Consider the following 24,196-nt stretch of genomic DNA (forward strand, 5'->3'; position numbering starts at 1 on the left):
ACATTTACTCTGGCGTTCCTAAAGCTATTGCAGAGACTTACAGAGCAGGAGGTCAACCTGCACCTAAAGGGCTCAGTGGAGCACCACACATGTGCTGGTTCTGCACCATGTTTCCACTGAGCTCCCTTTTCTGACATTTCCCATGCTGCTGTGTGGTTTTCCTCACAGAGCCTGGCTCCATGGGTTTGGGTGGCTATTCTTGCAGGGGGCACTGCCCTTGCCTCGTGTTTAGTCCTTGGGCATTGGGTTGCCATTAGTTTCGTCTACCTGAAAGGGAATGAAGCCTGAATTCGATCAAAATGACTTTGTGTCCAGTTGGGCCCCAGCAGTATGAGCTCTGAGGAGTAGCCCCAAGTGGCGTGGCATGTCCGTTGTTGTCATGGCTACAGGGTCAAGTGCACAAGGTCACAGGGTGAGGGGACCTTTAGTGAATTTTGGTGCAGAGGAGAAGCCATTGTTAATGTTCTTTAGATCTTTGTTGTCTCATCCAATTCAATTCAGAGGAAAAAATGTAAAGCCTGCCATCCCTACTGACGAGCGGTGAAATACTTTTATAACTTAATGTCATAATTACAACAATTACAACACTGCATGCAACACTAGAACACATTGGTATTCACTTGCTATGGTTGGTATTCACTTTACTGCTTTAAAAAAAATGTCCAGATGACCTCAAACAAACCTGATGTACATTATTTGTTTGTGCTGTGAATATTGAGAATTAAACAACATTCTTCATAAAGGGTTGAGCTGCCTTATGCAACTGAAGAGGATAAGAATTAATAATAGGAAAAGAAAAAACCCAGAACAAGAGTTAGGTTTGAAAGGGTGTTTGTATAAGGGAAAATCCTGTGAGTTTTCATTTAGGTAATGTAATGTGCAACAGAATGGTGCAGAAAAACAATCTTAAATGATACATTTTAAAATGTTATTCACTGTGTATTGATGGGCTTACAAGTCATAAGAAATTATTAGTATTCATTTTAGTATAGACATTAAAACTAATTTTAAAAAAGTACCTCTACATAGCCAGAGAAAATTAAGCCACACCTCATATTATCAGCATTGTGTGTTTTTTCTTTCTTTTCCTCTGTTACCTGATTGTAGTTTTGAGATACTGTACCTCTAACCACTTTGGGAGGCACAATTCTCACTTTCTCAGAAGCATGTACAGTGAGGGAAAAAAGTATTTGATCCCCTGCTGATTTTGTACGTTTGCCCACTGATAAAGAAATGATCAGTCTATAATTTTAATGGTAGGTGTATTTTAACAGTGAGAGACAGAATAACAGCAAACAAATCCAGAAAAACGCATTTCAAAAAAGTTATAAATTGATTTGCATGTTAATGAGGGAAATAAGTATTTGATCCCCTATCAATCAGCAAGATTTATGGCTCCCAGGTGTCTTTTATACAGGTAACGAGCTGAGATTAGGAGCAGTCTCTTAAAGGGAGTGCTCCTAATCTCAGCTCGTTACCTGTATAAAAGACACCTGTCCACAGAAGCAATCAATCAATCAATCAATCAGATTCCAAACTCTCCACCATGGCCAAGACCAAAGAGCTGTCCAAGGATGTCAGGGACAAGATTGTAGACCTACACAAGGCTGGAATGGGCTACAAGACCATCGCCAAGCAGCTTGGTGAGAAGGTGACAGCAGTTGGTGCGATTATTCGCAAAAGGAAGAAACACAAAATAACTGTCCGTCTCATGACCCAAAACACACAGCCAAGGCAACAAAGGAGTGGCTCAAGAAGAAGCACATTAAGGTCCTGGAGTGGCCTAGCCCGTCTCCAGACCTTAATCCCATAGAAAATCTGTGGAGGGAGCTGAAGGTTCGAGTTGCCAAACGTCAGCCTCGAAACCTTAATGACTTGGAGAGGATCTGCAAAGAGGAGTGGGACAAAATCCCTCCTGAGATGTGTGCAAACCTGGTGGCCAACTACAAGAAACGTCTGACCTCTTTGATTGCCAACAAGGGTTTTGCCACGAAGTACTAAGTTGAAGGGGTCAAATACTTATTTCCCTCATTAACATGCAAATCAATTTATACGTTTTTTTAAATGCATTTTTCTGGATTTTTTTTTTGTTATTCTGTCTCTCACTGTTAAAATACACCTACCATTAAAATTATAGACTGATCATTTCTTTGTCAGTGGGCAAACGTACAAATACAGCAGGGGATCAAATACTTTTTTCCCTCACTGTATTTGTATCTGGTGAAGTTATAGTGCAACCATTTTGCATTATCCTTCAGACTAGCCACTAATGTGTCAAATCAAGCACTTTAACAAAAAAAAACAATAATTTGATCAAGAACAAGTCTGCCTTTTTATTCACGGTAGTAATTTTTAAATACCGCATATGTCTTATACATGCATATGCAGTTATCTATATAGCCATTCAAATATGTTTTTGCTTTCCGAATTCCCCTTTAAAGTTTCTGCATGGAAAGTTAAGATAAAGAATGCAATCTCACTGAAAGTGATTAGTAATAGCTAGGAAGTGTTATGTCATGTGTTATGGACTCGACCTTTTTGTAACATTCCTGTGATGCTCATTTGCAGACAAGTATTTTTTTAAATGCCGCTACACTGGAAAACAGAACATTAAACATCAAACCATAAAGAAATGTAGAACAAGAACTGCATTTGACATTTGTCTCAGTCAGACACATGTAAATCACAAGTAGCAGTTTTGTTTAGGGAGGTATTAGCTGCCAAAATCATGTCCATCACATCTTAACTCCTTTTGTATCGGGTGTAGTGCTCTAATAATAAGCATACATATGGAGGACCTAGCCACCTAATAGTAGCTCTTCCGGTAGGGACTTACTGGAGCCTTGAAGCTGGGCCAGCCATTGCTTTACACTGTGATGATTTTGTTTCTCTGTAGCTTCTGTGGGACGCTCGAACAGACAGAGGGCACAAGAAGAGCTGCTCATTAAAAACTGCCAGCAGGTAAATACTGTTTGTCTCGCTATTTGTATGCCACCCTCTGTGCCTCACTGCCTTTTTATTGCATCCCTTTATTAAATGTATTGATGACAACACTATAGGACCGCAGAGATCCGTAAAGTAGTGTCTTTATGATGTCTGTTTCATAACCTACTGTTGTGAGGTTCAGAATCTGAAAAGTTTTCCTCCTATTTGTGCCGGGCCTACTGCCTTTTTTCCCCCCCTCCATCTTGGTCAATATATCAAATCTCTGTCCTCTTGGATGGTGTTGCACCTATATATCTATAATAGATATTTTCATTTTACAAAATACGTTTGGATCCTATAGTTTTTTTTTTTTTTTTTTTTTTTAACTTCTAATGACAAAGTATATTTCACATTTCATTTAGTAAAGGGACTGTTTAAGGGTGTCAGATTGCAAATGTCTTTTGTGGTGTGTGTGTAGTGTGTGTGTGATAGATTACAGAATTCACCAGCACTGCTATATATCTTAAAGCATCACACAATAATATACAAGACTGTGTGCAAATGGCATCAGTTTTCATGTGGTGATTTCATAACTGACTGGGACTTCAATTGTAATACATTTGTGATTTGTAAGGCATGAACTTTGTGTTTTTGCCCGTTTGGAGCCATCAGCCTATGAGAGGCACAGAGCAGGAGTTTCATTTACATCTGAATAGCTCTCTTTGGTGTTCATCTGCTGATACAAATCACTGTGTTTTATTACACCAAAGTGACAAATGAAATTACAGCTCCTCTTTATGTGATCTTCAAAAGAGACAAAGATGTGCACAGATCCTACCAGCTCCCCGTCTCCCCCGAGTGTCACTTACTGTTTAGAAAAAGCCTCCTTATTTGTCTGCAATACAGAGAACTTTTGCTCCCCGTGTCACATCAACCACAACACATTTAGCTCGGCATTGTCTTAAAAGGGGAAGAGACTTAATACATGTAGAGCATGATGCAGCCGGGAGAGAATAGCTGAGAATTGTGTGTCTCCACTGAGGAGAAGCTTGTGCTCATTATTCACCCTAGTGCAATATAGCCATGTGTTGTGTTGTGTTGATTTCTTCTTCTTCTGCTGAACGAATATTACACATGGTACACATATCCTTCAGAAGCAATTGTGTTTTGAATGTGAAACACTATTGCAGAAGTCCAAGATCCTGGGCAGTGTGCCACTTGATTTAGTTCATTATTGATTCTGCAGAATGTTTTTGTTTGCTTTTCGGTCTACCTGCACAAACTGCATTCGGTCACCATGCAAGTTTAAAAAACCACAGAAACTGCATTTACAATAGTTGGTGACGCTCAGTACCACATAAACATACATGAATTCTGTTGTCGTGATATGCCTTGCTATGTGTTCTGGAGCTGCAGGGGGAGGTGATTTCATTGGCACGTTATTCCCGTGGGTTGAGGAGTGAACATTTTGTTGGCTTCATTTCACACCATTTCTCCAGTACCTACTCTAGTGAGCCTAGACAGAAATCAAAGGTATATTCAATCACTGGTGTTTGGCCACTTTAGCAACACACATTTACTACATTTGCTCAAACCCACATTACTTTGTTTATAGTCACAATATGCAAAAACACCCTGTATTAAATAATTACATTCGTAACATTTCTTTTTAAATCAATAAATAATATAAATCATCCCTTTTTTTTTTTTCTGAGGTAGAGGAAAACCAGTGTTCAAAGAGCACTTTGAAATATATATATATATTGTAGTCTAAACAAGGTAACAAGGATTTCAAGGGTCACAAGTTGTGCCATTGGTCTTGTAATGAAGATTAATGTAAGTCGGTGACAATCTGGTGTGGCAAAACTGCGGATTTCTATAAAGGTTCACTCACCTCCCTCCAAAACAACAAAGTGTCAAGCCGAGAAAACGTCTGATTATTTCTATAGACTGCTTGCTACTTTGAACTAGCTCTTTGAGAACTACCACACCAAAAATTATATCAATAATAATAATAAATACTGAGCTTTGTAGACATTTGCACTGAAAGTATTGTCGGGATGGTTACTTTTTATTTGTAAAATCTGTACGTGTTGAATCAGAATTGGGGATATAGAATTCTGTTAATCGAGATGAAAAAAGTTGAATCCATAAGCAAAGTGTGTTTATTTCATTTAAATATTTAATTTCATGTATATATTTGTTTTTGTGAGGAGAGGTGACTGCAGTTTCACCATTGGTGCTACTGCAGTCTTGTGCCGCTCCGTTTAAAGGTGTTGGAGTTGTCCTTTGTGTGTGTGTTTGTGGGAGTGGGGTCGGAGAGGTGGATTGTCAAGATCTGGTCATACAAATCACATCTTAAGCTGGAACAGATGAAACCTAAACTAAATGCGTATTTACAGCAGCTATGCAACCACTTAGCTTCACTTCGCTTTCCCTTGTTGTGCATTTCCAGTTTCCCTTTGGGTTTTAATCGGTTCTGACAGCAGGAGGTCTTGGCCAGCTAGTGCGTGATCACACCAGTCTGGCTCTCCTTCTTTATTCCCCCCCCCCTCTCCCCTTCGCAACTTTCTGCTGTTTTGACACGCGCGGGGCTCTTGCACCGTCGTACAGCTGATGCCCTGTCCAGGCCTATATGTTTCTCCTTGACGATGAGTGTTCTTGCCAAACGCTAGGAACCATAGTCACATCTGTTCGTCTCCTCGGCTCATCGGAGGCTGCTTGGGAACAGCTTATAACCAGAGGGTGGCTGTGAGTAGGCCTGATACACTGACAGGCTTCTCTTTGTAAACCCGTCTGACCGGGAAACAAGTACCTGTTGTCTTTCTTTCAGCATTATCCCAATTGACATCAGTAGCTTCAGTCCTTGTCACCACTGCGTCAAAAGCCAAGTTTTCAGGCAATGCAGTCTTAGCTACTTTTTTTTCTTTCCATTATCATTATTATCTTTTTTAAATACCAGGTCTTTCAAGTGAGCTATCTACAGACTATTTATATATGCTGGCTTGTAGCAAGATCCTAATATACTGAAAACATTGAGGGGAAGAAAAAGAAAAAAAGCTGCCAGTGGTAATTTTTTGTTGCTCTGTATAAATTGGAAGAAACATATTGCTGACCTAATGAGTAATTAAGGGTCAGCCTTGCCCATACATTTTAATAATCTACAGAAAGACTATATTATCTGACTGGAGGTCTAAATATGTTTTGTTTTTTTCCTTTGTTTTTCCAGTGCTGTGTCTGGCATTGTTGCCCTACTCGTATGTGTGTGACAGGATTTTGACATTAATTTTATAATTTTTTTTGTAGTTTTTTCTTCATCTTTTTTTCTCTCTCAAACTGGTGGTTGCCAAGGTATCTAACCTTACCTCCAGGGTTAGTTCACACCCCCGTTTTAAATGAGAGATGCACGGCTTCGTACACACTGAGCACTACTGAGTTGATCTCCTGCCCTTTCACTCCCATGTGTAAAACGCTGAATATTTACAGTAATGGAACCAGAATTATATTGTTTCGCATGGGGACAACTGGAGCACACCCTGAGAGGTCAGACCACTTGGTTTTAAAAATGGACAATGTTGTATGAAAAATACATGTGTGCTTTTCCTGGAATCGCACGACCTTCCTGTGCACTCCCATCGTTGACAGGGTTAGCATCGATTCACTGGTAACAATACAAAGCAGAGCATTTGGGACCAAGTGAAGGAAGTTTGCTTTTTATCCCAACATTGTTGTTTGATTACCATATTCATCAGAGTCATGTATGATGTTAAAAGTAATATTTTGTGTTGTCTGTAAATTTATTATTATTATTATTTATGTTTGTGTATTTGATTTTTGAAGGAACTATTTTTTATCGGTAATAAAACGTGAAAGCAGTGTTTTTTATACAATGTTCTCACACAAAGCCTAGACTAAACATTGTAGCCTGTATTTCCTATTTTTCACTATACTATATACGTTTTGTCCACATTTTCGCCAGTGGCATATAAGCCTTTGAAATAAGCCCTTCTAAGTAGCCGGAGATGTTTTTGAATATTATTGCTTAGTGTTTTATGCTTTCAACGTGGAATCGGATGATATACTAGTGCTTATGCATTTGTTGTATGTAAATCTTCTCGGTCAATTTTGTTTAGCTTATGACCCCTTTTGAATAAAACTCATTTCAGTCCTGTCCTCCATAGCCTTTATGGGTCGGCTTCTCTCCCGTACCTGAAAGCATACCCCCCCCAGAAGCTATGCAACACCCATGAACATATAACCTTTTTCTGATGCACCATTTGCTGCTGTCATGCATAGTAGTCTTCGACACACAAGACACATAAGTAATACACTTGAAATAGATATGTCAGAAATTGACAGAAAAATAAATATGTCTAGTGTTTAGGTCCCTGGTGCCATACCTGTCAATTTCTCTAGTCTTGTGGTTGTCTGTCTAAATATGTCAAGTGGAAGGTGAGGCGGGGGGGGGGGGTCCTTTGACTTCAGTGAAAGAGCAATATTTGTTATTTCAGATGTTAACATTTGTTCATCATGAAAAACCTAGACACCCCAAAGCCACAGAGGGAGAGAAGCACTACTGTATCACTGTTAAGTTCATTGGCTGTGAAATACTACAATATTAACTAATAAAAAACACATCCTGCAACCAAGAACTATTGAGACTTTGTTAAGGAAGCAAATACAGGTAATTCATAGGCAAAAGCCAAACCATATCATCTATAAAGCACAACTCTCCACCAAGCAAGAAACAGTTTTTTTTTACCATCTGTAATGTTTCTAGGAAGACGATTATATGAATTTGCCCCACATGTAAACTCAGAGTTTATACACCAGGTAGCTTCTTGATCATTAAAAGAGTGAAAAAGTTTAGTCAGAAATAAAGTTACAACATTGCATTTAGAACAATGGGCTGAGACAATTTGATTTTAATTACAAGATATCATGCAAGTAGTGTGTTAAGTTGTGAAGTTGTTGATTTACCCCCATTTGAATGTATTTTATCAGAAATCTGTGTTTAGAAACTGTGGGTAAAAGTCTTTCCTTGTTTTTAAGGGTGCCTTTATTAATCAGGATCAGTAAAGTAGAAAAAGCTTTAAACCTGATTCCTTCTGGTCCTCCAGGATATTTCTGGCCTTCAGACTTGTCAGCCAGTGTTGCTTTTTCTTTTTCTTTTTTATATGTACATTTCTCACAAAAGCCTTTTCCCTAAGCTCAGGCCATATATTTTTTTCCAGCATGTGATGTTGAAGTCTTTGCTTTATGAAGAAGAGGGGGGGGGAGGGATCCAGCTCTCACCTTGGCTGCTGATCAAAGTGTTGCTCTTTGCAAAGACGAATGGTTCATTTATGCTGATGGAACAAGGCTGCCTTTCAGACTGTCATTGATTTTAAATTAAAAAGTAACTGCTGTGTGCTACATGGAGGGTGACAACAATAACAAAGTAGTCCTTACTTAGTGCTGTTTGTTGCAACTCCCTCTCGTACTGGGAAGGGGAGGGGGCCCGCTTGAGTACCTTAATCTTGCTGATCAATAGGGTAGATATCTCAATGCAGCATAACAGATAATCGATTCTGTGTCAAATGACTTGAGCAAAACTCCCTGTCCGTTTGCTCTGACTTTTATTTAATTTCTGGATTTGCTTTTTAATTTGGTAACTTCTGTTGTGGAGAAACAGACTTCTGTGGGAAAGCCAGGGCCGTTTCATGGGGATGATTTAGGCCTCGTGTGAAACAGGATTACAGGCGGCAAGATACCAGACTTCCTCCTTGGCTTGGGATAAGAACTGCCCACTGGGGGGCTCCCAAGAGGTTCACCCAGTTTCTTCTCAGCATGGAAGATAGCCTCACAGCCAGGAGGTTCCAGGTTCATCTCCACACTTTGCCACAGCTGTGTGTAGCTCCCTTTGGGGGATATAGTCAACCTCTTGCACACCCATCCTCCAAGTGGGTGTCTGGAGTAATCGGTAGGGATGTCTACTCCATCCAGCCCCCAGCACCAGGTCCCCACTGTTCTTCAGACTTTAAATGTCATGGCTAATGTATGGGAACTGGGTGTTCATTGAGTGGTTGGGACTCATCAACCCTGAATTAACTTAAATATCGTTGTATTATTGTCTATGAGCCAAAAATAATTTTTTGTTGTCTTTTGTCGAACGTCTGCCAATACACAAAGGGATGCAAGCCAACAGCAATATGTATTTGTTGGTGTAGTAGCTTCTTGTTTTGTTTGTTTCATATGCTATTTTTTTGTTTGCTTGCCTCTGTTGTTTTATTTGGGGGGGGTCAACAACTGCAGTAACACACTAATGGAGGCACACAACTCCCTTCTTCCTATCAGAATAAATAAATGCCTACATAAATACAGTAGGCATAAATGGGATCTCTGAAGAAGCCGACTTACTGAATTACAAACCAATCAACATGCTATGCTTTATTTTTTTATTTCCGTCGAGGTTTCAGATGTATGATAGATTGTGCTGTATTACAATGCCTGCACAATGAAGGCCATTACTTGAGAGCGTACACCTCTCAGGATCCAAAATGCTCAGCGGACGAAATAAGTAGAAGAGCTATTTACTGACGGCGTATACAGACCGGGGCATTTTACACATCCATACTGTGCTCATTTATTTCTTGTATTACGTATTGTGTTTCATTATTAATTATTCTTACTATGTGTTGCACACTTGCTTTTCTGACAAAGCATAGATATTTGATTATTCGGAGTGATACAATTATGTTCAAGAAGAACCATAGGATGTATTTGGAAGAAAACAAAAAGTGTGTTGGTTTAATAAGGTTGATTATAAAAGCACTGAGGGTTTGAGGCCAACATCAATATCTTTGCAGCTGAATAGTAGTAAATGATGGGCTACTTTCATAACATTTCTATATAGATTTTGAATTTGCATAGACATCAATGTAATGTACACTTGCTGACATGATCGACTAAAGCCACTCTTTCTTGTACTGAATATTATCGTGAGCAATTGCATTTTGCTTATTTGATGGGACATTATTTTAGCTTCTGGGCTCTCTGTGTTGGGTTTGTTTATGAGTGATTTTTCATGATGTTCCTGTGAAGAAGCAGGCCGTGATGGTCCCGCCGAGGTGCCGTTGACAGTGAGGCATTAGTAACCTATTGATATTTTCACTGACTGTTTTGTCGACTCTTTAGATAATTAATCTTAACCATTTCCCTGTCAAAAGTGACAGTCTTGATTTTTTATGAGGCAGGGGAGATTGCCAGATTTGAAAATTAAAAAGCATTCCTTTTATATTTTTCACGCGGGTAACAATTTATGATGCTGGGGGTTCGGACGCTGAGCACTTGTCAGCCAACATAATTATGTTTTGATATAAACAAGATTGGTGGCTTTATTATGCCGCACTGTCTTCATTGACTGTGCTGTGATTTAAGCTCGGATTGTGCTGGCACCGCCTGTGTGCGCACTGTCGTCCTCTCCCCCTGCGCTAATAGTTCCTTTTACAAATTAATTTGCAGACAAACAAGCGTACACCTCGGCTCGCTCTGTACAGGGGACATCAAGAGACGGAGGAAGGCGGCACCTTTAGGGGGATGCACAACCACAGGTAAATTTATAACTGACATCCACCTTTTGATGATTTTTTTTTCTCTCTCTCCTCCCTTTCCTGACAGGCAGATAGTTTTTGAGTTTCTATTAGGCATATTGCATGGTTGAAGGCGTTCAAAGATTGGTTACATTTTGTTCTGACGCCATTAGTGCTCCTAATATGGCCCATCAGCTGCTGTCAGCCTTCTTCAGTGATCTATGTTTCCCCCATCACTCTTCTATAAATCACTTACTAAAAGGATTTTTCCCTTTTCTTTCCTTTTTTCTTTTTTTTTTCCTTGTGTTAAATTCATGCATCTCTAAATATGAGTCATTGACACGCACCTCTTTCCCAGGCAAAACAAGAAAACATTCGCATTTAAAGTCCGCATTTCGTGAAGCACATTAATTTGCTTGGAATGGTCTCGTTAAGCATGTGTTTACATTACTCCAACCTTTGCCGATTTAAGAAAAATATAGTTTATAAGGTATTGTGGACAAACGGGCAATGCATCATCCCCCACCCCACCCAGAATACGTCAATCAGATACAATCAGGTCTGCTACTTTCAAAGCCACTCCCACTGCACACAATTTCAGGTGCCGCAGTTTGTCGACATTGTTTGCCCACAATATTACCTCAAGTCTACAGTTCAGCTGAAGATGTTGAATGTGTTACCTGATAAATCACCTTGTGTCCTTTTTTAAAGACATCCTGGATGGTTTTGTGCTCAGAAAATGTACTTTTGGATTAAAGTTTTTTTTTTTTTTTTGTCCAACTGTATCAATTTCATAATCTCAGTGTAGTGGTTGGTAGGCCTTAATGACAATTTACCAAAAGGATGTGAGTCAAAATGTTGATTCAATCTGAACAGCTTTATCCATTGTTGATGGTGGTGTTAGGTTTGCTGGTCCTCTGAACATATGGAAGATATGGCTGTCGTGATATTTTTGCTTTGTTTTGTTCCCCATAAATTCCATCTCATACCCTTAAGCTGATGCTCACTACTCTACAATCATTCAGGAATAACATCATTGTATGTGTTCTTGAAAGGGGAGGAAAAAAGTATATATGTGGGTTTCCTGTAGAATACTGCCAGCGTTTTGTCACCCGGGTCATTATGGCACTGCTAAATTGACTGTGTCGATTAAATAAAATGAATATTGCTAGAGTCGATTTCAAAATCAATCAATCAATCAATTTTGTTACTGTAGCTGTAAACACGTGTGTGTGTGTATGTGTGTGTGTAGGATTACCTGATGCACATCTTTTCAGAGAACCCAACTTAATGTTGAATGAGTTCACTTATCAGGAAATGCCTTATCAAGTGCCTCGTGCTACAGCCGATGTAGTACAACAGATTACACTGGGTTGGTATTATACATATGTATTGGCTTCCTACATGTTTACAGTTTATTTGTAAAGAGGTTTTAAATTTAAAATATAATGGGACCACAATAATTATTTTAACTGTATGGATCTGGGTGGGGAAATATTATGAGGAAAAAAACATGTAAGTACATACAACTTCAGACACCCACTGGAATTCTGTTTATTGGGTAGAAATATGGATAGAAATTAATGATTTGTGAATTGAAAACACAAATTAATATTTCTAGCACTTCCATCTGCTATAATTACCACTCGGAGCCATTCAGAGATGGTGCTGATGATCCATGCGTGAATCAATTAATTAATTTAGTGGTGTACCTTATAGGCTCATGACAGCGCATACCTTTTGTTGTGAGTGTGCGACAAATGTGTCGCTATAAATCCATTGGCATTGTGTTCAAGTTTTAACGTGATGTGGTGTTGCAGTGCTTTCATTTTTTATAGTCGGCATAACAATCTGTTGCCCAAGAAGCAATGAGTTGTTTTAACAGAAATGGCAACAAAAAGAAAACTGATTATTTGTGTCGAGAAGTGGAGTTATACCTGAAGTGAAAATAGTGTAGCCCCGTTGCGAATTTTTTGGTTTTAAATATGATTGTAATGCCATTCAATTAAATATGACCTCAAAAATTTGATAAGAAATTCATAATTTTTCCTTCACATATTTTGCACCAGCCACAACATATTCCTTCAAAACTGAGCACAGTTGGTAGGTGTGCCTTATTAGAAATTTGCCTGCAGTTCTCATTATTTCAAATACATTTAACCAGGCCTAATTGGTCAGTGAGGTGGAGACATTAAGACTCCGTATGTGAAATCTGATATGCAAATCAACTCCTTCTCACCTAAAGGATCAGTTCTGCTTCGCTGTGTACGTAATGTGGGCTGATGAGTCGCAGTTGTCAAAACTTCCAGCAGACAGTGACTTTTAACTATTTGATGTTCACATGTTTTTTCTTTTTTTTCTTTTTTAATTCCAATAACCTCGAGGTTGAAGGAACTACTTACACTGTCTCTCACAACCTAACCAGGTAGATTGTTGCATGCACCTGCAACGCTTTGTGTAAAGTCCTCTTATTTTCAAGGCTGTGTTACAGCTGTCCCCAATCTCCACTTTTGTCCATTCTAGTCCAGCTTTTATTTCCAAGTTATACAGAGTATATTAGTTCGATCTTGGGGCATGTTACATCCAATAGTCTCCACCTTTCATTGATGTCATGTTTGTTTTTATGTCCAATGAAATGCTGGATCATTCAAATGTATTTATATATATATATATATATATATATATATATTTCAATTAATAGGTTTATAACGGCAAGCGGTTGAGGCGGTTAAAGAAGGATCCTTTTTTGATTCACAAAATGAGAAACCTCCTTTAGTTTTTTTTATACATTTCCAATCAAGAATTATAGAGCTCAAATGTAGTTGCCTTAGCTTGAGCATTTTTATGATACAGTTTGAAACAAATACATTTAAAAAAATGCATCAGCCGTTGAACAAAAGCTGCATGTATGGCCTCCCTTTATGTAGCTGTTTATGCAACATCAATAAAACCACTTTAGGATCCAAATTACTAAACAAGCTGCCAATTAGGCTTGCAGTCAGCTGGATAGATTAGTGGCTAGAGAGGCCGATACTAGATTTTCATCTCTTGAGCCAATTACACAAGTGAATTACCTTCCTTAGAGAGCCGGGAAGATATTTCAAGGGATGGAAAGGAGAACGTTGTTGCTGAGGCAAGGAGGCAGTGTAGGGGGTGTGGGGTGAAGAGGTCACACACACACACACACACACACACACACACACACACACAAATGACCAGAGTAAAGAGATCTTTCTAGGAAGGAGCTTTAAGGGATTTAGACCAGCCAGGAGTGATGTAAAATTAAATAACAGGTTTGTCATAGACTATGCGGTCACGCTAGCATTCTGATTATTACTTTGTTACAACATATATATATATATATATACATACTGCTTAGTGCTGATCTCAGTTCCATGGAGCACATCTGGGAGGAACTGGATGCCATTAAGAGTGAGGGTACATTATTAAGTACATTGTGAATATCTGTCTTCTGGTTTTGCTCTGTTGTCCCATTAACTTTGTAAATTCAGTCGCTATGTATGTAAACTAGGCTCCGAGTGCACATGCATGTGTATGTTATATACTAATGTGCATATGTGTGTGTACATGTATATAATTACAGTCTTTGGCAGCCTTTTTAAATTAATATGAAATTAACATGACAATGACCCACCAGACCTTGAAAACCGACTGAGAAAGATTTCTCCGTGTCCCAGAAGATATGGTCATGTCTGTCTAGATAAATTGCACAGTTACTGTTGTCTGCTGTTGGAGGCTTAAGATCTGTAGCCACCAGTAGTTCATACCCTGCGCTACTAATGAGACTAATGGGACGAGTGATAATCATTAACTTGCTGCTGAGTTCATTGCTTGTTGTTGTTGTATGATCCACAATGGCATAGGCAGGCATTTTTGTGAACCCAGTGGCACAGTGGTTTCTGTCTTTCCCTGCTACGGCCACCAGCTTGGAGGATAAGATACAGAGCCACTGGAAACTTCAGGTGTTAAACCACAATGTTATCCCCGTGGTACATCATCCATCTAACAACTGGCCTAGATGTACAAGCTAACCACAACAACGTGCATGTGTGTCATATCTCCGTCCCCAGCCGGACCAGCACTTTCACACACTGTAGCTGGTTGAACCGGGAAGCCATTTATCAATCCAATTTATTTCAGGAAAAGCACACCCTTGCCCTGGTTTTGGCTCTTCTCCAGAACAGACTTGAGTTGAAAACTTTGCACACTTGTATTGTTAATATAAGTGGCCAGATGTGCAGTGTGTTGATATTTGGGATGGATGCCCGTTGCCATGCTTAGTGAATTGCATCAGCAACATCGATATCGATATCGGTGAGGACGGTGGCTGCAGAGGCTGAATGAAGGGAGTCCAAGACAATAGGATCTGGTCCGGCCTTCTTCTTAGATTTGCTGGAGGTAGCAGATGTTTGTATTATTAATGTAAAACATGTGAGGCTTAACTTGAACCAATGTTGGTCCATCATCGTCTTCATCCAGACAAAATGTCTGTAATCCTGGTCATGGGAAGCTAAATGGTTTGCTGTCTATTTGTTTGTTTGTTAGTTTATTTATTCATGTTTTAATGTATTTGGTAACACTTGATATTAAGTGTCCCTAATTACTGTGTATTTACACTGTAATTACTTGTATAAATGCATAATTACAGTATTATAGTAAGTAAATACACAGCAATTAGGGACACTAAATGTAAAGTGTTAACCTAGCACAGTAAAACATTGTAACCATGTACAATTACAACGTCAATATAGTTTAAATAGGCATAATTACACTGGTAGTTACCAAGTAATTACAGTGTAAATACTCAGTATTTAGGGACACTTAATGTAAAGTGTTACCATGTATTTTATACTAACTGAGTTATAAATGACTTAAGAAAATTATGGTTTACGTTAAGAGTGAGTTCACTTGTTTTTCAGGTCTGTATACGCTGAACATTTAGTGCTGCCTACAAAGTGAGCATAATTAGATAAAGTGTAAACAATTTTGAAGACTAGACAATAGATTAGAATTCAAATCAAAGGAAATCGTTATTATAACATTCTAAAATTCCTTTGTGGAACCTAATTTAGAACATTGTGTTTTTGGTCACCATGTCAAAAAACAAAAAAATAGATAAATGGCATAATAGACAGTTTAACATATTTTAAGCTTGTTGTATTAAGGACTGAAAAAGAGGAGGCATTTCTTTACACATAGAGTTGTTGGGATCTGATGAAGAAATAGCCTTTACCGTGTTGTAGTTTAGCTACTTTTCTTATGTTCTTTGTATATACACATAGCATGCCCAATCATATGATATAGCTGCGTTGTAAAAAGCATGCAGTGTCACTTATAAATTATAAATTCTGCAGTAAAACCACTGGAAAATAAAACGCTGCCTCACTTAAGCACCACTGACAGGTCCCCTTCATGTCAGCCATCACTGTGTGTGTACAATTGACCAGCAAAGCTTTAAATCCATTTTTTATTTATAGTAAAAACACTTATGCTTGTTGAATATATAAAGCTCCTTATGAGCATTTTATCAGAATTCATAAAAAAACACTAAGTATACAAAAAAAGAGGAAGTAACACCCTGCAATTTTTTTAAGTCCTTTTCTAATAGTGAGTAATTTAAAAATCTGTTCTTCAAGCTGTTTTACATCAGGATGATTAAACAGATGTGTTGCCCCTAGCAGCTCCAGACCTCTGATCTACTTCCAGCTTGTGGAAGGAATTAAATGTATTTTGGGACAATCATTTGAAATCCACCTTCTGAACGAGTTTCTGTTCCATTTCTGACCAACGCACATATTTAAAAAGGACACAGGACAGGTCCAGCATATGTTACTTATCAGACAGGTGGGGTCAGAGGTTCCCAAAAATGTGGGGCACACCCCCAAAGGATTGCTGGGAAGGTCATGAAAAAAGGTGACTTTTAAAAAAGTTTTTCACATCTCTGTTGGAATGTAACATGGGTCAGTATCTAAAGAGCAACAATCCACACTCAGCTATTTAGATAACGTAATACACACTGATTCAGATTCCATAATGTGATTATTATTAAAAAAAAAAAACTGCAGAAATAGTCAGCTATTTTCAAATATGTAACTCTAGCAAACCGTAATTAAAGCCTAGTCATTATCCTGATCGCAAAGCAGGTTAACCCCTTGTACTCATTAGCTTTTTCATCAATTACAAATTACACCTTCTGCTGTGTTTTTCCCCCCCAAACTAATCACATTTCACTATTAAAAAATCTATACATCTGTAAAAAACAACAAATACTTTCATATATTCATATATCATTATAAGATTATGCAAACATTTTTAATATTCAAACTATTATATTCAAATATGTATACATCAAAACAACTACATTCAAATGTATATTAATACTTCTCAAGGTCATTTCTTTCTCTTTTCCTCTTCTGCACTGACATTCGCTCCAAACCATGTGCCCATGAATAAAGCATGACCCCACTTTGACAGAAAGAAACTTGCAAAACTAGTGGTTTTACCCCATAAAAACAATGTATTGTTGTTATTATGATTCTTATTTTAAATGTCGTAATTGGAGCCCGTTTCTTTGCCTTACCTGGAAGATCTAGTTGTCCAATACAAGAAGATATATAGTGAGCTCATGTGGAAGCAGAGCAGAGGGACGATGACGCATGCACAGACAAGAACTAGGCATACGGCCACCTGATCACATGTTCCCCCTCGCGTTGCCCTGCAGGCTCTCTTCCACCCTGACCTGATGGCCCCTGCTATTTTGTTTTATGCTAAGTGAGATGGCATTACTGTAGCAAGTGATGTATGCCCCAAACCAAGATGTATTCCAGGTCTAATCTTTTTTTTTTTTTTTTTTTAAAGAAGAAGACCACTAAGTGACTCGTATCCTCTGCTCCCTCCATTCTTATTGTTCTGCCGTGTCCTCACCTGGTGGGCAGCAACGTTGCTCAGATCCTAGAAGTTAATCCCCTGGCCAACGTCAAACTGGAACCCAGAGGTGCAGACCGGTGCCCTAGACAATGTCCTAGACAAGGGCATTTTCTCTCTGCATATTAGTCTCACATAGGAATGCGCTTCGCTCTGCACTTGCATGCTGGGCTCACCGCCGGGCGATGGAGAATACAAAAGTACAAGAAAGAGGCTTCATTGGCTAGCGTGACCCTCAGCAGAACCTTCGTGTTTGTTAGGAGGGCACTGGAAGATTGATATGGCGCTGGGAAGCTAAAGACACGGACACTTTCCTATCAGAGCAATAGGAGGGGGTGGCACAAATTAGAGTCTTTCAAGAAAAAAACTGTGTCCATTCACACTAGTTCATGAGGAATGATACTGAAGAATGAAAGAAACAGAATGAAGGAACTGGAACCTGGAAAAATGTGCTAAACTGTACAAAGGAATATTGCAAGTTGATACGGTGTCCCTTTCAAGCACAGAAAGGCAAGACTTGTTCATATTTAATTTAGCAGTGAGGAGAAAAGTTCCTCTTTGAGTAAGAAAACGCAATGGACCTAGGTCTTGATAAAGAAAGTTGAGGTCCAACATAAAGTTTTTTTTTTTTTGCTATGAAGTTAAGTGTACTTTTGTAAAATTGTTGCTCAAATAAGAAAGTTTACAAACGAGAGGAGGCCATTCGACCCATCATGCTCGTTTGGTGTCCATTAATATCTAAGTGATCCAAGGATCCTATCCAGTCTATTTTTAAATGTTCCCAAACTTTCAGCTTCTACCACATCGCTGGGTAGTTTATTCCAGATTGTGACGACTCTCTGTGTAAAGAAGTGTTTCCTGTTTTCCGTTTTGAATGCCTTGAAGCCCAATTTCCATTTGTGTCCCCGGGTGCGTGTGTCCCTGCTGATCTGGAAAAGCTCCTCTGGTTTTGTTAAAGTAAAGTTAAAGGAACATTTTGACAAAGTTCTATTTCCTCATTTAAGAACAAAATGTTCACAAATGAGAGGAGGCCAGTCGACCCATGGTGCTCGTTTGGTGTCATTAATAACGGAGTGATCCAAGGATCCTATCCAGTCTATTTTTAAATGTTCACAAATTGTCAGCTTCAACCACATCGCTGGGGAGTTTGTCTCCTGTTTTCTGTCTTGAATGCCTTAAGCCAATTTCCTTTTGTGTCCCCCGGTCTGTGTGTCTCTGCTGATCTGGATGTGGTTAATGCCGTGGTCAATTTAAATTGAAATACATAAATTCTAATTAAATAAACTCACTGTATGGTGCCAATAAGAAGTGACCCCTGCTTGGGTTAAATTCATTCCTCTTCTGCAATAAATCTTCCTTCTAGGACACAATCCTGGAAATGTTATCTAAACAGAAGTCAGCTGAAAGAATAGAGAACTATTTCAGATGAGAAATTTTTTTATGTATTCTTGCCTATGCACGGCAAACAATCGCACTGAACAAATAATCCTCAAGGAGCAATTATTTCTGTTCGCCGTTCTTGGAAATCTGTCTGTTTCAAGGGAACAATTACGCAAGCTTTTCAAAGTCCCATCTGTCAGTAGAATAATTAGCTCATTTCCGTCGTGTTCGTGAGAACATTACCCCGTACCCTGACCTTGCGTGGCACTTAACTTTTGTGCGGCATGTGCGGCCGCTGGGTGGTCAGCTCCTACGACACTCCTGGAAAGAGTGTCAACTTGTGTAGCTGGCTGTTGGGCTGTAAACTGTTCTACAGCTCAGCAGCTTAACCTCCTTTGAAATGTATCAGTTGAGACTCATATGAAAATACTCCAGCCATCATGTAAATCTCTGTGGTCGTGACTGAGGTGTACCAGGTTTCCCTGCTCCCCCTCCCCCCAAATTCACCCCTGCCCTTAATTCAGGGATTTTGCCCCCTATTTTCACAAGTGTCCGGCTATATTTGTGTTTATTTTCCTTCCGCTTGGTTCCAAACTCCACACCTCCTCACCGGGAGTAGGTCACGTCTGGCCATGAGGTCACAATATGACGAGACAGCCTGTTCTCACAACCCATTAGGTGAATTAAGAGAATTACAGAGCTTTAGACCTTAATTGAGATTATCCCATTCCCTTACCACGAGGCCCCTGCTGATTAAACCTCTGTGTCTCTCTTTAATCCCAGGGTTTGTAGGTGAAAACGCTCTGCCGATCCCGGAGAACAACATCGGAAACCGGATGCTTCAGAGCATGGGCTGGGCTCCGGGCTCGGGACTGGGCCCAGATGGCAAAGGGATCTCGGAGCCAATTCGAGCCCTGCAGAGGCCGAAGGGGGCGGGGCTCGGCTTTAACTGAGAACTGTGGCGGCCCCGGCAAGTTGGATTGTGAACCTCGAAACACAAAACTTACACTGTCTCTGCTCACCAGCTGTTCCACGGAGATCAAGGTGTCTTGGGTCTCCTCGGTTTGATGCGACAATATCAGAGAGTGGGGGGATAACTTTTAATCATGGAGTCATGAAATAAGACCTTGGAATATGGAAAAACATAGAATGAATTCTTATCATAGGACTGGGGGTGGGGGTTCACACACAAAAACCAGTCATCCTGTAGCAACTGTATGCACCCATTTAATTGTCTGTAGTCTTGATTACTCCCTATTTTTTCCCCCCTGAGCACCTTTGTCCATGCTTATTTGGGATCTATTGAACTCCAGTAAGCCAGGGTTTTTATTCAATTACAGTGTAGAATTTAGGTAAGTTTTTATTTCTTTTTTTTTTTAATACATTAGTAATACAATTCAATAAAATCCCCACAGCAAATAAATAACAAACCATGTTATCCATCACAATTATTTTTCCACCCTTCCAGCTATATTGTAATTATTAGTCAGTGGATTTAATGTTTCATTTCAGTTACAAACCAAGCCCCTGTCAGAACTGTCTTTAAGGACTGCTTTTATCGGAGTATTAAGATGACACAAAAAGATGTTGCTGACAGACATTTGCCAACTTAGAAACCATGCCAAATATGATACGTAGGCAGTGGTGTTTATTGTTTTGTTTTGATTTTGAAATCAGAAATGTGAATGAAGAAAGAAACACAATATTAAATTGTACACCACACGTGAAGTTTACTGTCACTAGTACTTCCTGTTGTCATGCATGCCATATGGCCGTCCCAGAGAGGGGCAGAGCTGGTGAACCCCAGTACAAAATCACCCTCTGTCTCAAGATTAAGGGGGAGAGAAATATAATAGTGCAGTAGTGCAATACCTATCATCTTGAATTTAATAACGAATAAATGTTTTCCTAATAATAATAATAATAATAAAATAATAAATAAATAAATAAATAATAATAAAAACACAAGGATATTTTTATTTTATTTCCTGCTTTTTTGGCTGTCTGTCACCAAGCACATTTTATTTTTATCGACTTTTTAATTTGCTACCTCCTTGCTCATCAGAGACTTTTGATGAACACAGAAAGACAGTACAGACCGTCTGTAGCATTTCATAACATGCAATACTCCACAGGATTGTAATGACGACGTTGTTGTTGTTTTTGTTGTTTCAGTACAAATGTTTGAATAGTTTTGATTTGTGGATGTTAATGAATGTAAAAAGTAACCACTATCACTTAAGAACAGCCAGGCTGGGGTACAGATCCAAACACATGTGCTACAGGCTGGTGTTGTGTGTGCTTTTTCAGCCACTTGATATATGTGCTTATGAACAGTATGTCTCCGATTTTAACCAAAAAATGCAATAATGTCTGTTTGAACAGCTCCTTTTTGACTCGAACAGCAAGTTGAATTGAACCAACTTGTAATCAGTGTTTGTATGCAAGTGTGGCTGATTTTAATGTGTATATAGATCCACACTACTGCAGAGAAAACAAAGCTTAATCCTAGACATCATACTTAGTGATGTACATTTTGTTTAAATTGGTTAACGAGTATATTGTTTTGATTTTACATTATGAGACACAAACAGCGCACCTATTCCATAAACAGGCCTGACATTTGTCCATGTTTATTTCTGCTGCTCCTACCTGCCTTCAGAGCTCTTATTAGCATTGTTAATCCATGTCCATTTCTCAATTAAATCACACAGACCTGATGACCAATCACGCCATTTTTAATATTCCCTTTCCATTAAAAGGACACTGTCTGAATTGTAATCAGGTGATAGCGAGCCAGGCACCTGTTCGAGTAATTAACTAGTCAGTCAGAGTGCAGTGGCATAATTCAGCAGACATGAACGTGGAAATGACAGCAGGAACAAACTTTGAAGAGTACCATCCCACTTAACATTATGCACAATTATATTTATGGCAGGAGCATTTAATATAAACTAAGTATGAAGTATTTTCCGTATCCATTTAAAATATTAAACGTCCATCCCCTCCGGTCTTTTGAGGATCAGCAGAGAGGAATAGTCCCAAACCTAACAAAGGTGGGTGCATTGAGTCTTCTCAGTGAATTATATGTTTATACTAGCTGCACTATTTGACCTCTGTCTTTGTTTAGCTGACCAATGGAAAGAAAATATATTGAAAAAGACAGACATCACGAACAGGGGATTGTGAATATTGGACTCTACACCCTACAGAAGTCAATCGCAAAGGTTCATACAGCCTGTTTTAACTCTGTTCCATCAGCTGTAATCTTTAGTTTATTCTGTATATCAACCATTGACATCTGTAATTAAAACATTTGTATTTCAGACAAACTGACATATAAACTGAGTGTTTAAATATTTCAACTTCCTGTTTTGTTTAATTGTTAGTTTATTTTGTGGTATTTTGTTGTGCACATTGTACTTTGTTTAGGTCTTACCCCAAGGATTCTTGTAGCTTTATAATTTGGGAAAACAAATGGAGAAATCTGATACCAATACCAGAATTAAGAGTATTTTCCTGCAAGGAACAAGTTATGAAATGTTGCAAGAAAATGAAAATGTATTGTTGACCAGCCATGGTTCTGAAGTGAGAGGCGTGGGTGGGGTGTAATCCTATCCAAAAATCAAGTGCTGCATTAAAAACAATAAATAATATCAATAATAATAACACATTTTTAAAAATGAGTAATGTCTCCTTTTAAAGTAATCATTTGCATTCTTCAATGATTCATTAATGTAAGTCATTAAGAGGGATAGAAATATAGCTGGTGTCTGTGGGTCTCAAAATGCAGACGGATATTCATGAGCCATACTTCTCTTTCCCTACTTTCCTGGCTAGTGATTGATGACATTTGACTCAAGAAAATTGACTAGAGAAAAAACATTGTTCATTTACAACAGCAGTTCAATTAAGCGCTAAATTCTAGGTCAGATGTCAGTTATGTTACCAGAGGCAGATTCCTAAAATACTTTTACACTCTACACTTGTATTACAGTTTAAATTCATTATTTTTCTGCAGTCTTCTGTCTGGGTGACCTTAACTCATTGGTAACAACATATTTTTAGGACCTTATTTGATAGGCATAAAACAGTAAAGGTTTATCAGTAGTTATGCAAGAGGTAAAGTAATGTGTGCCATTCATTTTACATCGAATACTACAGAATCAACAAATGAATGGATGTTGGGCACTTTTTTTTTCCACCGGAGCAGCCCATCTGTATTTCAAGCTATGACTGGAAACTGATAAATCATGTCCATTTAATTTAAGGTTTATTACTGCAAATGTAAATTACTTTTTACATTTATCAGCTTATTCTAAGTCCAGTTGGCTGAGAATGGCTGAACTGATTCAAGTCAAAGAGTAACTGGACATGGTTGATGCTGACGCCAGTGTGTGCCTTTTGGAAAAAGACAAAAAGTCGAATTATTATCTCTTAGCCTAATTTCTACACACCGTTTTTAAGAGCCAGTGTTTAAAATGGTAACAACTGAAGCCCCTGTTTTGCCATAGAAGGGTCTGAATTCTATCAGGAACATTAAGGGTTCAGAATACAGACTGCAAACTTAATTTTTCTGTGTTATGCTTTTTTAAACCATTATTTTTCATTGTTTCCCACAAATACAATGCGAAATCAAGCAGGAGACCTTTTAGCAAAGCCTCCCACTGCAGGTGTAAAATGTAAGCGCATCCCTGGGTGATGGAGCAGGGAACAGTTGTCCCTTCTTCCAAGTCAGATCTGCATATGTCACACTGCAGGCAGGTGTGGGGAAGAAAAATTGTGCCTCATATTCCATTATTTACCGCCATTAATCACCTGTCACTCTGAGATACACCAAGATAGACTTGGCACTAAATTCTTTGTGCTGATAAAAAAAAAAAAAAAAAAAAAAGGGGGTATAAATTATCCCTACTGAAAAGGTAATGTATTTTGTTTTTATTGCCTCTGTATACACTTATGATTTTATGAGACCCATCAACAGAAATGAAACTAATTTTAAACTCGTATACAACAATTCCTTGGGCCGATTTTATTTTTTATTTGTGCTAAGTGCTTTATTTTGACAGCGCTGTCTTGGCGTTTCGGCTTGCGCGACAATCTCCGTGCACTTAAAAGCGAGACATCACGGGAGGCTGGAGCCCAGATTTATCGGAGCCGTCAGAGACGTAGTGTTTTGCATTATTAACTCATGTTTGAAGAGCAGCGACATACTGGATACAGGGAGAGCTTTCCATTCCTTTGTTCGAAGAGGTGTAGCTGACCCCTCACTAGCAGGAGCATGCAGAGGAGATTAAAAGGGGCGATGCTCATTGACGTACATGGAAACTTTTGGGGTTCACTCACCCAGAACAAATTAAGGAAAAAAATGACGA

General features: G+C 38.8%; 1 protein-coding gene across 3 annotated transcripts in view; it reads left to right on the plus strand.

The window, feature by feature from the left end:
- The window catches only part of LOC136718725 (G patch domain-containing protein 2), a 67,493-nt gene extending 44,986 nt beyond the window's left edge, over window positions 1-22,507 (plus strand). For 2 of the 3 annotated variants that reach the window (XM_066696547.1, XM_066696475.1), the window contains 3 exons: window positions 2,897-2,961; window positions 10,429-10,517; window positions 19,605-22,507. In XM_066696547.1, the coding sequence (XP_066552644.1) occupies window positions 2,897-2,961; window positions 10,429-10,517; window positions 19,605-19,774 (324 nt within the window). In that variant the 3' untranslated portion in view covers window positions 19,775-22,507. The remainder of the gene's footprint in view (window positions 1-2,896; window positions 2,962-10,428; window positions 10,518-19,604) is intronic. The other variant, XM_066696623.1, reaches the window with a different exon arrangement.
- The last annotated feature ends 1,689 nt before the right edge of the window (window positions 22,508-24,196 follow it).

The sequence above is a fragment of the Amia ocellicauda genome, chromosome 1, assembly GCF_036373705.1.
Source record: "Amia ocellicauda isolate fAmiCal2 chromosome 1, fAmiCal2.hap1, whole genome shotgun sequence".
In the NCBI taxonomy this organism is placed as follows: Eukaryota; Metazoa; Chordata; class Actinopteri; order Amiiformes; family Amiidae; genus Amia; species Amia ocellicauda.